The following is a 17,010-nucleotide window of genomic DNA, read 5'->3' as shown; positions in this document are numbered from 1 at the left end:
GGGCAACCCAACAAAATCCCTTTGTTATAAAGCGCTCGATTTACTTGTGAGGTATTCAAATACATTTTTAAACAAAGTGGGTGACGATGATATAGTTTCCAAAAAAACATCCTACCTCCACCCTCTCGCCTGCCAATTCTTGTGTGAAATGTGCGCACTTGCTAATCTAGTGTTTCGCAGTATTATGTAACTTGGTCATTGTAGCTCGTTTAATTTCATGTCAGAAAATAAAGCTAATATAAGTCCATCTGAGTAGACTGAATGCTCCATAATTAACACAGTGGAGAGGAAAGCTACACAGAAAACGATAGGAAGAAAGCAGAATCACCGGAAGGGAATGTCTGTATTGTTAGTCGTGTTTGTCTTCCTACTCTTAACAGTTTAACAGTTGCCGGCGCTCTTTAAAAAAAGTAGAAATTTCTTTGGGGACCACTGGGTTGTTTGCCTGTGCCTCTTCCAGATTCTCAAAGACTTTAAAACTACAGCGAGTTCGCATGCATACGAGTGTGAAGTTCATTCTTGTCTGTCTAGACTCCGATTACGACCCTGTTTGTCTGCGTTTTTTACCTTGACCTTGGACTTCCATGCAGCTGCCATTTGTAGAATCCGTCCTTTCGTCAGCCTGTGAGGAGAACACTGGATGTATCTTTGCGAATAAGAGTAATCAATGAACTCATTATATCTAGCGCAAAGGAATACTGTCTTGATGCTTTATGTTATCATCTTGTATTTCCAGGAACAGTCTCTGTCCCTCCCGTCGCTATACAACACATTTTACCAACAGCAGAGGAAGCATAGGAAGGTTTTAATGGAGTCAAAAACTGTTATTTATTTCTCAGTCATCGCTGTAAAAAGTGCAACATCAGCCCGGAAGAAACTACTCTGGCGCAATAGTGGTTGCATTGTCCTTTCTCAAAAAAATAACAGGGCCTCTGTATTCCGTATTCTATTCTGCAGTGTAGTACATATTACATTAACATGTTACATAGCAGAATAAACCACTACTAGGCTATATGAAATTGCAAATACATGTTTTATGTTGTGTTTACGTTATATTTAATTGTGACTTTTTGGTTCGTTTTTTAACAATGATAAGTTGTAACAAGTCCTTGGAAAGAACAGAATCAAAAAACTTAATTCTCCACACTAAAGCACTACCAAGTGTGTATAAATTGTAATTCTAAAACAATTTTGTGGATTTATATACGTAAAGTCGAAATATTTTGTTCAAGGTGGATTTATATAAATTCCTTAGCGTGGTATACGTACATACCGACAAATGGTAAGAATTACAAAAGCCTGCTTCCACAACAAGTATACCGACAGATATAACCCATTTTTACTATTATGTGTGCTTTTGAAGAGGAGACAATTTAAACAAATGCGCACTCCTGTTGTTTAAATCAATTTTGTCAAAAGATTGTTTGATATATGCTATCTGTTATTTTTATTTGCTTTTTATAAGATTTAAATTTATTTTTTGCTATCTGGTAGCCTATTTATATTTGTTTGTAATATAATGATTTGCAACAGAGCCTGTTGGACATAGAGAATTAAATAACGAAAGATACTCTTCCACATGATACACGCTTGATTGATTTTTCTTGATGAAGATACAACCTTAATGATTTTAATTTGCGTTATCATTACCTATATGAATGCATATTTTCGTGATACGTGGAAAATATAAAGTCTTTCAACTAAATAACAAATAGATTCGCAATTCATTTGCACGAGTGTTTTTGTTGCCGAATTAAGTCTATTTGTATGTGCAACAAGATCAAGATTTTTTATACATACATTTGTTTGTTGTTGCCACGTCTGTTATTGTTTATGTGGGAGATTAAATTTCACTAACTGTGCATAATGCTAAGTGTCCAGACTTTCATCGGCCGAAATACTGAGGTTGTTTTCGTCCCGCTTCGCTTGGAGCCTTTGCCTTTAAGAACAGCTCTCTCGGACACTCTCAGCCAATGCCCGGGCGCTGAAAACCTTACAAGCCAGGCGTGAAACGTGAGCCAGTAGTTGTTTAAAGGGATATTTCTTCCAACCCACTACCCAGTCTCTTCGGGCTAGTTAGCATATCACGTGTCTGCGCTTTAATGAACTGGACACATGGATTTTCCGGTGCGCATGCGCGTGCGTAAAATCTGGTTGGAAATGAGGTATCGGTCTTGGAGTAGGCGACTTTTAAAAAGCATCGGCAGCTCGTGATATGACGACTTCGCTGGTCCTGCATCCACGCTGGGCGGACACCTTGATGTACCTGTATGAAAAAAGCCCGAATGAAAATAATCAGAATAAAAGCCAAATTATGGAGGGATTAAGCGGGAATTGCCCTGCGACTCATTGCAGGGATCTGATCTCACACCCCGCGTTGGGGCGGCATTCCGGCACCATAGCGACTCACCAGGGATCCGTGTACTCGGATATATCTTCCCCTGACACCGGGCGACAGTGCCCCGCTCCTCAGCCGTCATCCAGCGCTTCTCTTAGTTACGGCTACCCCTTTGGAAACCCCTACTACGGTTGCAGATTATCCCACTCGCACAACGTCAACTTGCAGCAGAAACCATGTTCGTACCACCCTGCAGAGAAGTATGCCGAGCCGAGCACCACTTTGCCCACGGAGGAGCTCTCCAGTAGGGCAAAGGAGTTTGCTTTCTACCCGAGCTTTGCCAGCTCGTACCAGGCAGTTCCAGGATATCTTGACATGTCGGTGGTTCCCAGTATTAGCGCACATCCAGAGCCACGTCACGATGCACTGATCCCCATGGAGGGCTATCAACACTGGGCTCTGTCGAATGGCTGGGATGGGCAGGTGTACTGTTCGAAGGATCAAACACAGTCTTCTCATCTTTGGAAATCTCCGTTTCCAGGTTGGTTCTTACTAAAGCTATAAAACTTTTAACTCGCAAAACGCATAATTTAAAATATATATTTTTTTATAGTGTACATTTCACGTACTGTAAATTATTCTCAATTATTCGCCATATTGCTTCTCTTTTTTCTGAATGTCAGCAGCTGTCAAACAATGTAATTATTTCAAAACCCACATAATAGATTGTGATGACATACACACACAAGATTTTCATGTACCTATCAAAAGTGTTATTTACTGGTTTCAGTTTTGACCTGTGCTTGACTCTTTATTGGTAAATGTTCAATCGGCCCTCCAGAAAAAGGGTTTGGCCAAAACCTATATTCTGCAATAATAAAATTGTTAAGTTACAATATGTATCGTGTTTACAGCCTCGCATAAAATAGTACAATGTTTGAGTGACGTATCAGGGAGCTTAGTCATATATTAACTCGGACATTATCTTGTCACAGGATGTCTTAAGCTACAGAGTCACGCTGGAATATGGCAATACTGCCTACCTTTGCTCCTCTATAATACATGTTTTATTTGTTAATGTGCTAGTAATGTTATGTCTTTGACAAGTGACCAAGGTGCTTCACAATTTAAAGTGGATATGTTGCAAATGTCAGGAGCTGTTAACTAGTTAGCTTTGCTCCTGCGTGGCAATATATCAACGAGCAAATATCATGCCCCTCGGTCATTTTGTATTGTTAATCAGGTTGTGGCACCTCCAGACAAACAGTATCCTTTGCAATATCTCTGGTGATCTCAATATACTGTGGCATTAGTGGTTGTAGTGAAAGCTTGTCACCACCACACGCCCCTGACTCGATTAGCCACCCTTCCCCCTAAAAGGGAACACATTCACAGATTGCCTTTATTTATTCAAATAACTAAATTTCAAGACGTACAAAGAGCCACAATGAATTTGTGTTTAATGCATTTTCTGCACTTTTTAAAATGCTGCATTGATGCATGGCCCAAAACTGTCTGTTTGGGGCCATAAGGCAATAATAGCATGTTGTAGACATAATGGCAGTGGGAATGTCTATTATTTATAATAGCTAGAACACATTCACATTCATTTTACGGTGTATGTCAGCTTGTGAGATGAATCCAACAACCTTCATCTTATTGCATCTTACTTTAAGTTCATGTTTTTGAATGTGTTGATAGATGTTAGGACGATTTCATAGAATAACAAGTGTTTTTATATAATGGTATGGCACCGTAACAGAATGGGTGTATTACTAGTCAAAAAATTGTCATTGGAATGCATACACTTTTGCTTTACTTAGAAATTAGAATAGTTCTGTTTTCACAAACCTCTTACATCCAGTTTGTTTATGGTATACATATTCTTGTTTGTTAAAAGCCTAATTTCACACAACGTAAAATAAAGAACACTTGTAGGTGTATGTTTGTAGTTTGTACACAAGAAATGTGTTTCCTACTTGACTCACATAACTTCTTCTGTTCACCAAGTAGAAAAAGTGTGTTTTTTCATTTACTTAATTTAAAAATGTCTGTGAAGTTGTGTGATGTTTTTTTTGTCAACGATTAGCCAGTCGCCCGTCTTTGTGACACTTTCGGTGCAACAGTTGGATGCTTTACACTAAATTTAAGATGTCTTCCAAGGCGATTGAATTGACTCACTGACAGGTTCTCATTTGGCAGCTATAATAATATTTCCGTGTATTTAACATCTTATTCATTTATTTTTCAGATGTTGTTCCGTTGCAACCTGAAGTCAGCAGTTATCGCCGAGGACGCAAAAAGCGTGTTCCCTATACCAAGTTACAACTGAAGGAACTGGAAAAAGAGTATGCAGCAAGCAAATTTATCACCAAAGACAAAAGACGGCGCATCTCTGCTACAACCAATCTCTCGGAACGTCAGGTTACCATTTGGTTCCAAAACCGCCGAGTGAAGGAGAAGAAGTTTGTCAGTAAATCAAAGCCAAATAACCATATGCATACTTGATGTTTCGAACTTTTCCCAACAGCTTACAACCTTCCGTCCAGAAAGTCCGATATTTACCTCTGTTCAAAAAAACACGAATGAAGAACATCCGTTCAGCGTTCTGCCTAACCTTCCATTTTAACTTTAATTTAATTTAAAATGTGCACACAGTAGCCTACAATAATCGCTGACTCTTCGGCCTTTGGGACATATGCTATAGAACTGTGAAAAAACAGAAACAACATTTCAACTTCGTCATTTTCTATGAATGTACATATATAAATATTATGTATTTAAATTGAGATATCAAAGAGACAAATGGTTTACGTGTATCAGAAAACACAAAAAGACGCGACCCTTCTCTGTCTCCTCATTTATGCGTCAATGCCAGCAAACCAGAAGAACAAGCACGAGGAGAGAAAAAAATCTATACGGGACACTTTGGAAGAATCAGGACTTGTATAAACTCGCAAGGCTATAGCAAATATCGAACTGAGACACGAACAATAACCATCATTTCCTTTTGGTGGAGATGACAACGATTTTGCTAGAATGAGCCTCCGAGACTTCAAAAGCTAAATGGTTCACTGTGGGATATACACATTGCTTTGTGATACCGGTGGGAGCCAGGCTGCTATATTAAATGTACAGTTAAATGCTTCTGTTATTTAATTTAGATTTCGCTCATGACAGGTCTGTAAAAAGGAATGTTTCAAGATCATCTGTATGTGTCCATATTAGCATTGAAGGATATGACTACCATGCAACTGGAATGATTGTAAGCATTTAAAAATCATTTAGAGTAACACATTAATGCACAATGTTTTTGTTTTATATATAAATATATATAGCCTATCGTAAAGCATCGGAGCTGTTCACAAAAGTTGTCTGTATCTCTTTTCGTGCAGTATGTGAACTGTATTGTGGCGTTCAATACCTAAAGTACTGAATTGAAATGTTTCATAAATAAAAAATGACATTGAAATTGATCACATGTGTACGTTCTATTTCTTCCCCTACCCGTTCAATGTATTTTCAATTATCATTTTGATCGGTGGTCCGTTGATGACAACCAGTTTCCATCTGTTTGCCGGCTTATTTCTATATATTTTTCTATCTGTCTGTTAAAGCTTGCGACATGTTTTTGCCTAACAGAGAGAAAGTATATTTTTGTCAAGAATGCGAGGAGTCTTCAGTCGGCAAAATGCTTGTATTTACTTGGTTAATATCTTCTTAACATCAGTCGTGGATCCGGTTTAGGCCTACTTGAAGAATAAACTTCGTTAATAAAGGTGTTAAATGGTGTTAAAAATATGAAAAGACAAAAAAACAGAAGGATGAAGTAACGATTCAGGATGATAAAATAACACTGAAATTAAAACTTCTCAACAATACTTCCATTACGTTTAAGTGAATAAATATGTTTAATATGATTTCATGCACGTACAGTGATCTTCCGGTAGGTCTTTACTTTCAGAAATGCACTTACCTGACCACGGGCATGCTGTGAATATTACTTTATAATACAATTAATAATACTAATGGGTTATTACCTATTTACATCATTCAGTTTGAGTTGGGCTTGAAAATATCGAAGTTCGTAGTTTCTTCTCTTTGTCACTGCAATTTTATCAAAATAAATAAATGTTTATGAAAATTGACATTTTAGTGAAATCTCACTTTTAATTAATCTTCACAATGTAGTTCGTGCATCTTGCAATATAAACACATTACCCTTTGAAGTTTCTAAAAAACAACTTTATGTCCGAACCATGGTCTGTATATAAAATATAGTTGTTGGTTTATTGTAATGGCACGACATTTACGTTGATATGGTACATTTAATAAAAGAATCCTGGGAAATATATTTTTTGTTTCAGACAGTCAACAATTTAAAGATAAGAATATAATAATTAAGAGAATAATTCAGGCATCATTTAACGCTACAAAACTTAGCTTTTTGAGTTAAATGAACTAAACTTAATATGTAATCCATAGTTAATTTTGAATATGTCGTTTTGAATATGTAATTTAATAATATTTTAATTAAACTAAAAGCTAAGTTGATTACGTGTGTCATTGGAAAGGATGTTTTATGTTTTTCATTTTGGCATGGGCTCAATTGAAACAGGTCTTCAAACTTGTTGCGCTATGTTGTTCTAAAATATATCCTGGAGGACACGTTTTTGTCAACAGATGTTACATAAAAATTGACTCGGTGTAAGTTGCATCATTGTTTTAATTGTAATAAAAAACTGTCGTCTATTGAATGAAACAGACACACGCGCACACACATTCATTTGTAAAATAAGCTGTTTAAATCATTTATATTTTTGCAGAGTTTGATCACGTCGAAGGCCACAAATGTTGTGTTAATTGCGTGATAGTGGAAGTTTTGACGTCACGTGATTGTTACCCTTGACCATGACTATGCAGTCGCTTTGACCTTGACATCACAGAGGTTTGTGAATAATAAAGAGAGGGGCAGGACACCACTGCCCGTGGTTTGTTTTCAGGCAAACAAGGTGTTATTTCCCTGTCTAGACGGCGAGAGTTAATGACGTGCCATAAATGCATAAAAAAGGGGGAAAGCACTGATATCCAAAGTCCTTTTCATTGTGAAAATGTACATAGCGTATATTTTCTGTTCCATACTCTTTACCTCACACGCCACTGAACACCGTGATTTTTCTCTTCCGCAGTCCTATGGCCTAATAACTTTTAAACCACCAATGGTTGTATTCTCTCATCATGAGGTGTATGGACCGAGAAGACAGGTAGTGCGTTTACGTCTCCAAAAGACAATGCCCACAGTCATGTCATCTCCTAGTTCCATTTCGGCTTGCACCGATGGGTACTTCTTCTTTCCAAATATCAAGAGAGATATCCTCCTCAGGGCCAAGTTAAAAGGTATGGCTAGCTTATTTCTTTTCAGAGTAGACACGGTGATGATGTTCCTCTATTGAGGTTGTGATGTTAATATTTTTATTTATTAAATATTGCTTTCAGTTGATGCTCCTATTATTTTAAGATACCGATTTATGTCTGGTTTACGAAGAGGCCTGTACCCATGGTCTGTAAAGAATGCAAAGGGAAACAGAGAACCGTCTTCGTAATATGTGTGGATATATTTACACTTACACTTATATTTTAAATCATTTATATTTTGAATATACAAAAAAACTAATTGTAACTATTTAGTAAAGAAAGGTCGGAATTGCATAAAGTAAACTGAGTACAAATTACTAATACAAGTAAAATAAATAGTTATTAACAAATTACTTTATTATAATTTAAAGACATTGTTGTCGTTATTACTTGCACGTTCTTGTGTTTAAATTCCAAGTTAATGTTTTTTACCTTTTTAGTCATGTTTATATTCCTTACTTTTAATCAGATTATCGAGCGATTTTTGGCAAACTTTCTTATAACTCATTTGCATATAGGTCAGATGAAGCTGAGTTGGGCCTAAAATATGGTTACATACAAATCTAGTGAAGCGTGGTGCATATTTGAGAAATATTTACGTACGTATTTGTATATTCAAATATACTGTTTTAATAGGATTTTGTACTATTTTCATAATATTTTTTAAGACAAACAATAAGATATTTCACTAGTAATCCCAAGGTAACATTTAAGGTAACTTTTTAAAATATATTTTTTATGGAAAAATTAATCACTGATCCAGATACTGAAAAAGTTTTGGTCATGTGACTCTAGAAAATATCCTCTAATCTATTTTAAATAAAAGATCAAATTAAAATACTAAAGTTCAAATATTCTACATGACTCGAAAACTTTGAATTAGGGTCGTTATTTTACGCAATACAGGTGGCACAAATGTAACTCTTCATAAAGTGTTGAAAAAAATCAAGTTTTTTGCTATAATGATAAGATGTTTAATTCATCAGCCCTGTTCAGCCGTACACACAGTTCTGAATAGCAATAGCCCAGCTGTAAAGTAAGGATAGAGCTTAGTGGGTTGAGGAGAAAGGGGGCTGATAACCTCTGGTGGCGGTATGGTGGAAATATCAGGAAGTGAGCTGCACGGATTCAACAAAAAACACATGCTTTGGGAATTTCATGGAAACGCTTCATTTTATCAAAATAAAATATATGTTTACTTTAGGATAGTATTGAACTGATACGTGAATTAATTTACATATTTATGTATGTGAATGTCTCGTGAAATTGAAAGCGTAATTCAAGTAAGATAACGCAAACAGAGATATGATAACACTGGATGTTTTTTTTTAATATTTGAGGTATTTATAATCTAGTTTTGAACAGTATGATACACTAAAAATAAATAAAATGTAACACAAACACGTTCGCTTTTATTTTTATTTGTTCAGATACTTTAGAAAATCAGATCCTCGGGTTCACGGGTTTTTTTTATTTATTAATTGTTTTTATTTAAATAACTGAATATTTCTAGCGTAAACAAGAAATAAGTGCACAGTTAGAAAATCCAAAGAAACAATATAAAATACCATACAACTTTATCCTTCAGATTTTTTATGATTTCTTGCTTGATTCTAAATATTTCTGGCTCAAACTAAATATGTGCGTATTTAGACTTGTAAATAAAAATAATTAATCAAGTTAAAACAAACAACACTTTAAACTTCAAATACCCAAGTAAAGAAATTGAAAGGTTTTGGCTAAACAATTATAATAAGTGTATTCAAATAATAGTCGTCCTGTTTCTATTTGCTCACGTGATATACAGTATTCATTTTCAAACTTTGCTTTGTTGTTTATACACAAAAATTGAAAAATATACGCTACGTGGAACTGAATGGAACACAGCTAAAGTATTTGACTTGAGGTTTTTTAAGTTGCAGCTGAATTTCTATGCTATTGTTGTTGGTATGATTATTATTAGTAGTGGTAGCAGCAGCAGCGGTATAGCATTGTGTAATAGTAGTAATAGTATTCAAACGAAAAAATGTGTACACGTTCCAGAACTGAATTAATTCACATTTTGTTTTGTTTCAGAAATTAGCCCCGGAGGAAATTCCCGGCTAGACTGTCTGCCAACCTGTCTTCCAGAATTTAAAGACAATAAAAGGCCTTTGTTTACGCTATGGCCCTGTCTGGACGGAAAAGCGATTCCAAGACAGTAATCTCAGCAGACGGTGCACTAGACACTGACCTTGAACTAACAACTATTTTAGTAATTTTCTCGATTTTTTTTATGCTTCAGCTTCGGCGATCCACATGGTAAGAGATTCTTGTTTTTAATGTGACTGTTAAGGTGCATTATGTTTTGGCGCATTTCTTTTTTGTATATTGTAGTTAGAATTCCAGGGGAGCAAGTAACTCGTTTCACTGTCCGTGATGAGACAGAATTGACTAGTGTTATCTCACACTAGCTAAACCTCTGGTCTCTGTAGCAGCTTCATATTCACTTTCATACTTAACACATTCAAGTCTGGACATTTGTGTGAAATACCTTACCGCTTTGTAAGTTTATACTGCCTACAACAATGTTTTGTATCAGCCCTATGTTAATATGTAATGTTTTATGGAAAACGGGTTAACTCTAGGGCAAGCTCGAAACGTTATCTTAAGTACACGTGTGTCTAACATTTGGAATAACACCCTCGGTCAATTTTGAGATCTTGGTTGTTTTGGGTCTATACTTCATATTGGCAGGCCTACATCAATATTTGGAATGAGATAATAGCAGGATTTCTTTAGGACCTTTTGTTTGTTTTGTTTGTTTGTGGTTTTTGGTTAGGAAGCAGGCAACAAAAGAAAAATAAATAAACAATCCCAAACCCCCTCCTTCCTTGAAGCGACAGATAAACACAAAACCATTCGCAGCAGAAGTTTATGTGTAGTTTACAAAATTAAAAAAAGTAACTTTTAAATGTAAATTATTCGCTACTTACTTGTTTTATGTCAGAACGGGGAAGAAGATAATGTAAATAATTAAAATAAATTATTGAAAATGTGTCACCATGCTAATGCTGCAACAGACATATGCATGCAACAGTTATAACTTTATATACAGAAATGTAAACTTTTATAAAAGTCTACAGTACTAATCACTTCATAATAATAGAACAGATGTTCGCACATGAATATAAAGATGTTATTATACTTATTTGCCCCCACAACCAAATAATAGTTATGAATAAATGCAGGCCAACGTCGTATGACACTGACTTTTGCTGCATTTATTAGAATTATTTAATAATTTAATTAAACTAAGAAAAATAACATTCAAATTAAAAGAATCCCATCTAAAACATACGACGTTTACAATAAATTTACCACTATGCGTAGGCCTTTTGCAGTACAGTTTTAATAAAGAAAACATTGTTTAATTTAGACTGTTTATATTGTCTCTTTGTCAGCATTATGTTCTCAAATATTACACACGTCATAAGTCTGCGTCGTTGCAGTTGATATGAGGACAATTTGCGTTTGCACTTTGTATATATAATAAAAAAACAATTAATGTGATCCACTGTGGTGTATTTGGTGCGGCTGAATCATTTAAATGCCTTCTGCCAGCTTGTTAAATTCATATAAAAGGATTGTGAGATGTGTTACAATCCTCCAAGAGTTTGACTGCAAGTATTTATAGGGTGTATCTGTTAAAGTTGTTCATATGAGGTGTACTAGAGCATATTATCTAAAATATAGGCTACGGTCTTAAAAAAACCTTATAGAATATCATCATCTTTTACTGAGTCAATGGTTTCAACCTGCTGACCCCACTACAGTAAATATGAGTGGAGCTCAGCACTGAGCATCAGTATTTCTTTAAAACAAGCCTGTAAAAGATCACATCACAGCTTTATATGACACTGAATTCAACCGTAATTTGTTTGAAAATAACGTGAATCACTTACTCCTTCGAGAAAAAACAAATTCTTGCAAAATAAAAGGTTTTCTTTTATTTATTTATTTATATGCCATTTAATAAAGACATTAAACGAGGCAAGGGGCACTTCTATGAATTTCCAAATATGGCAAGTGGGGAAAAAAGGACGGTTCAGACCGAATGGGCTATGGGAAAAGAAAACAAGATTTTACATTTTTAATAAATCAGTTTATAGTATTTTAAAAAGCATATAAAACCCATAACACAGAAGTTAATGTTTTGTTTTGTCTGAAATGTACCGAGTGGGTGGTACCTTCTAGTGTTCGAGTAAGCTCCGGCACGTGACGTGGAAATGACCAATCAGGTGCACCTCCAGGTTTAACTACGTTAAATGTCAGATTGCAATAAACTAGAAGCTGTTGGTCTGGCCCGCGGAAATGGGCGAGCATAATCTTCTTAATCCTGGGTTTGTGGGACCTTTGGTAAACATCCACACTGGAGATAGGTTTTACTTCCCGAATTTTAGAGCCTCAGGGGGACAGCTGGCGGGGCTACCGTCTCTCTCGTACCCTAGAAGGGACAATGTTTGCTCTCTCCCGTGGAATCCATCGGAGTCGTGCAATGGATATCCTCAGTCTTACTTTAGCAGTCCCGTATCCATTAACCCCTCTTTTAATCGATCTTGTGAAATAACCCGACTGGATGAAGGCAAATGTTATTATGGCAGTTCGAGCAACACCAGAGAGTCTTGTTCAGAAAGCAACAACCTCAAACGAGAGGAGCGAGCAAGAGATACATCAGTATCGTCTGATCACGGGATGCACAATGGGATGGGCAACGGTGGCACCTTCTCAAAGTATGATTATGGCACCGAGCATCTGACCCAAGACCCGCCGTCCTGCCAGTCCTTGGAGTCCGATTCCAGTTCTTCGGTGCTTAACGAAGGAGGAAAGACTTCAACGAGCGACCCACAAACCCTTATATCGCAGGGAAACCACGCAAGCAATATCGCCAGTGGAGGAGGTTTGTCCCCTTGCATTCACATTATTTTGATAAAGTATAATAACGAAACGAATTCGTTTTAGCTATATTTTTCACGGCCGTTTGTTTGTGGACTTATTTTGTGGCAACTCTTATTATTTTCGTGCATATTTCTTGCGTGTTTGTTCAAGGCCACTAGGGGTTGCCCTAAAATACTCCACGTTCACCACCAGTTTAAGCGTCCAGTCATTTATACAGCCAGTAAACACAACACCATAACATTTTGCAATCCAATTGGCAATGTTTGACGTTTCGAACATAAAAAGCAAAAGTAGAATTGAGTTGTTTTAAATCATCTATTCTATTCGCAATTTTGAAAAATGGAAGTTTCTATGTTGACAGAAGATGGCTTTGTTTTAATGACTCGTAAACTGAATGGATATCTGTTACCGTGCTGCAAGAAGTCGTTTAAATTGCATTCAAACCGTTAAATAGATAGTGTTCTTTGACAGAAAGACACTTATCGCGTTAATGTGCATTTAACTTGAAGAGTGAAACGTTCTGAGGCATGCTATCCATGTAAACACACTACTTCATTATATTCACAGTTTGCATTACACTGGGTTCTCATTGAATTGTCATATCAACAGCCCAGTTATGCCACATCAAACGAGACAGAATGTATATTGTGTTTGCTATATTGTTTATGGTGCTGGTGGCCTGCGAGGGGACTTAATGCTCTCTGATGACCTATGCTTCGCCTTCTCTTTAGGTGCCCCGTGGTACCCGATGCACACCAGGACCCGCAAGAAACGAAAGCCATATTCCAAATTGCAACTGGCCGAACTTGAGGGGGAATTCATGCTGAACGAGTTCATCACCCGGCAGCGACGTAGGGAGCTGTCTGACAGGCTCAGTTTAAGCGACCAACAGGTTAAAATTTGGTTCCAAAATCGTCGGATGAAGAAAAAGAGACTGTTGCTGAGGGAGCAGGCTTTGTCCTTCTTTTAGGACGACACTTAAAATCATTTCTCAATAGTCCAGCAGTAGTATTCAGTTATTGGTAATCTGGCACATTTTACTCTGAAAGTCTTGCCCCATGACACATTCAGATAAATCGAATACGATTATTAGGGGCACGCGACCAAACCTTAGCTCTAAAACTCAACTCTTACCATGTTGTGGTGTGGCGTTTATTTTAGCGGGTTTGTGCCAAGAAATTTTGGGTATGTATAGGATGGAAATGATTTATTCAGAGTATTAAAAGAAACAAGCTGTCAAAGCCACCTCTCACTTGAATAAATATCGCAATGAACTTCTTGCTAAAGTGTAAGCTGTGAGAGAGCTTTGATAAGGTAATTAAAATATGTTCTCATCCATTTTAGTAACATTGAAATGACTGCTATTTATTTATTACCAGAGTTCTAGAAACTATTAAAATAGCGCAGTAATATCATCTTGTGTCATGGTAAACATGCTGTGGTGTGAATGTCAGCTCACACATGGTCACAGTCAGTTTATAGATGTTCATAATCTCATATCTGTTGTTTTGACCGTTTTCGTTAAACCCGTGCGTTTATCCATCAAAGTCTTATCTCCGTTCCGCGGTCATCGCCACGTGTTCATTGGCACGTTCACGGTCACGGGCATGAAGTTAGTACCCCAACAACTATCTTGGGCCATTGTTAATCAAACGACAATAACAGACCACCTTTAAAGAAGAGTATGAGATAACTTTTAAAAAGAAATTATTCGTGTTGCATCTATTATCTATAACGTGCTATTGGTGTAAATAAGGCCTGCAACTAAGTCATGTAGATACAACATTGTGCTGCTGCTAATCATTTTTATAAAGTGAAAGACGTTTTACTTGGCTTCATCATATTTGCATTGTTGAAAGCATAAATTTCCCATTAATGACTGCTCGTCCCCTGATCCGTGTTATTCAGACGTATTCGCTTAGGTCCATTTCATTATTTTTCAACAACGCTTTGGGGAGAGAAATGCATGGTCACGCAATGATATGAAAAAGCGCAAACATAAATGAAAACAAAGATGAAGTAATTTATAAGTATGGTGGAAATAGCTATCTATATGAATTATAGAATCTGATTAGGCTGAATTAAAATTCTAATATTCACAAGCTTGTTTCGCAAATTAGCTCTACTGTTTTGTTACCAGAAGCTTTTTTTGCTCAGATCATCTAATATGCGCGTGAAAAAAATATTTGCTGCATGATTATTATAATGGCTGTAGTTAGGAGACAAAAGCAAATGTTGTTCCCAATGTTTTTATTGTGAAATGGCGCATGTAACTATTATTTTAAAACGCTTATCGAACTAAAAAGATGTTGCTATTATTAATGTGATTATTATTATAATTACGTTTATTATTAGTAGTAGTACAATTAAGGAATTTATCCTGTTAAGTCAGTCGGTGCTTTTTTCTTATGTGACTGACTGAACTTGGTGACTTTCCTTTGATTTAACTGACCTTATGTGTGACTATTGAAAGTACAAATGAAACTATATGAATGACATCATCAGCAACAATAACCAGTCATGTCCCATCCTTTTTTCATTGTTTTGTGAATTTGTCTGTTGTATAATTTTTCTGTGTTGCACCGATGTCGCATTCCTTTGTACGTATATGTATTGTAAATAAATTTACGAGTTCATGAATGTATCCATATATGTCTATCGCACAGTTTCTGAAGAATAAAGTCTTAAAACTTGATTTTATTTTAGTCTATCTGTTCAATCATATTATAATTTTTTTTACGTGTATCTTCTTCAACAATAATATAAAAAGAATAATACAAAAAGAATAATGATTTTTTTTGCAAACACTTAGACTTGCTTATTAACATCGCTTTCTTTTCATTTATCTTAATAGCTCTTAAATATTGCAGTAGACCGTTTAATGCTACTGCGATTTTAAACGTTTTTGTCGTCCACACTTACAGTTTTGTCATATAAATATTTGCCAACATGGCACATTTCGAGCAACATTATTGATGTGCTTTGTCCAGAGCTTGAAAATGGTGAAGACATCCACCTAGTGGATAAATTGAACAGGGGCCCTGGACCGTGCAAACATAGGCCAATACTTTTCTTTTCAAGAATACCCAACAGATTTGAGACTTGATAAACAGACTAATTTGTCCACTTGTTTATTCTTTTACTAGTTTATTTCTGAGTTTATGTCCAAAGTGCAAGGAAAATAGTTTGTCTTTATTTGCTATGCGTTTAGGGTCAACTTAAGATCCAGTCATAGTGAGGTGTGTTAGGTTATATGTTATGTTATATAGCTTATTTCTAACTTTATCTTAAAGAATCGGTAGTTAAGCTACAGTGGATCGTCTCCATAGCGTTATTCTATAGCCTCGTTTTAAGAAGGCCTATCCTATAGGCTTTCTTCAAAGGAAATCCGCTGCAATCTTCACAATGACTTTTTATGTGCTTTGCGGCGCTTTTGACTTTGAGACTGACCAAATCTGTTTATGGCGGCCTGTCTCCCTAGCTCAGAGGTCATTGAGCACCTCCGTGCCCTTCAGACAAATTTTGTGTAGTCATGCGATTTAGGCACGGTCGACTCTGCTCCTATCACAGGCATGGACTACGGTTTGACGTCGTTTACATTGCACGTACAGTAGTAATGTCTGTATGTTTATCCGGTTTTGCGTGCGAATAACTGAGAGTAAGACAGTCAGAGAAAAAAATGCCCTCGTTTCTTGACGAGTAGCTTCATGTATATGCGCGCCTTAAAAAAATGTTGGTAACCTTATCTTATACTTATGCAACTGCTGCCTTTCTGGTTATAATTTGCTTGGGCTAACAAAAGATTAGTCTATCTGAATCGATAATTACTCCATACATATGAAAAATGACGTTCTTCACACTGCATTTCCAATGCAGATTGTATTCAAGTTTGGTTTGTACTTTTAAACACTGCCTTAATTTGCAAACTGCAAAGTTTGTTTTAATTCCATTTGTTGTTTAATTTGTTATTTAAACGTCACGTTTGGTATCATCAAAACATAATTTTAAATTAATATGAAGTCAGCTTCGTTGAACTGAACTCATAACAATGTCAGCTGCAACCCGTTTTGTTACATTTTATACCTAGAAGTATTATATTGTAAAATAAACATTACTTAAAGCTGTTTAGTTCTGAACATAAATATTTTTCAGGATGTAGGTTTCTTGCCTTTGGATTAACGCTTCTATGTTTATAGATTGTTTCTTATTATTATTGTTTTAGAAACTTTGAAAAAACTAAGAAAGCATAATAAACATTCCAAGGTTTTTGGTGCAGTCTGTCCCAGCCATGCCTTATTTTGCTAGTATATTGAATTCTT

General features: G+C 36.1%; 2 protein-coding genes across 2 annotated transcripts; both read left to right on the top strand.

Annotated features, from left to right (window-relative positions):
* Positions 1-2,215: 2,215 nt before the first annotated feature.
* hoxc13a (homeobox C13a) lies at positions 2,216-4,846 on the top strand (the record flags this gene model as incomplete). Its single annotated transcript, XM_079478856.1, has 2 exons — positions 2,216-2,879; positions 4,590-4,846. The coding sequence occupies 2 exons, from the start codon at positions 2,216-2,218 to the stop codon at positions 4,844-4,846; spliced, it is 921 nt and encodes a 306-aa protein (XP_079334982.1).
* Positions 4,847-12,091: 7,245 nt separating this feature from the next.
* Positions 12,092-13,661, top strand: hoxc12a (homeobox C12a; the record flags this gene model as incomplete). The annotated part of the gene is made up of 2 exons (XM_079477722.1): positions 12,092-12,692; positions 13,423-13,661. The coding sequence occupies exons 1-2, from the start codon at positions 12,107-12,109 to the stop codon at positions 13,659-13,661; spliced, it is 825 nt and encodes a 274-aa protein (XP_079333848.1). The 5' UTR covers positions 12,092-12,106.
* Positions 13,662-17,010: the final 3,349 nt, after the last annotated feature.

Source organism: Barbatula barbatula (assembly GCF_947034865.1).
Source record: "Barbatula barbatula genome assembly, chromosome: 17".
NCBI lineage: Eukaryota > Metazoa > Chordata > Actinopteri > Cypriniformes > Nemacheilidae > Barbatula > Barbatula barbatula.
The sequence above is the reverse complement of the archived record's forward strand: the minus strand, read 5'-3'. Positions and strand labels throughout refer to the sequence as shown.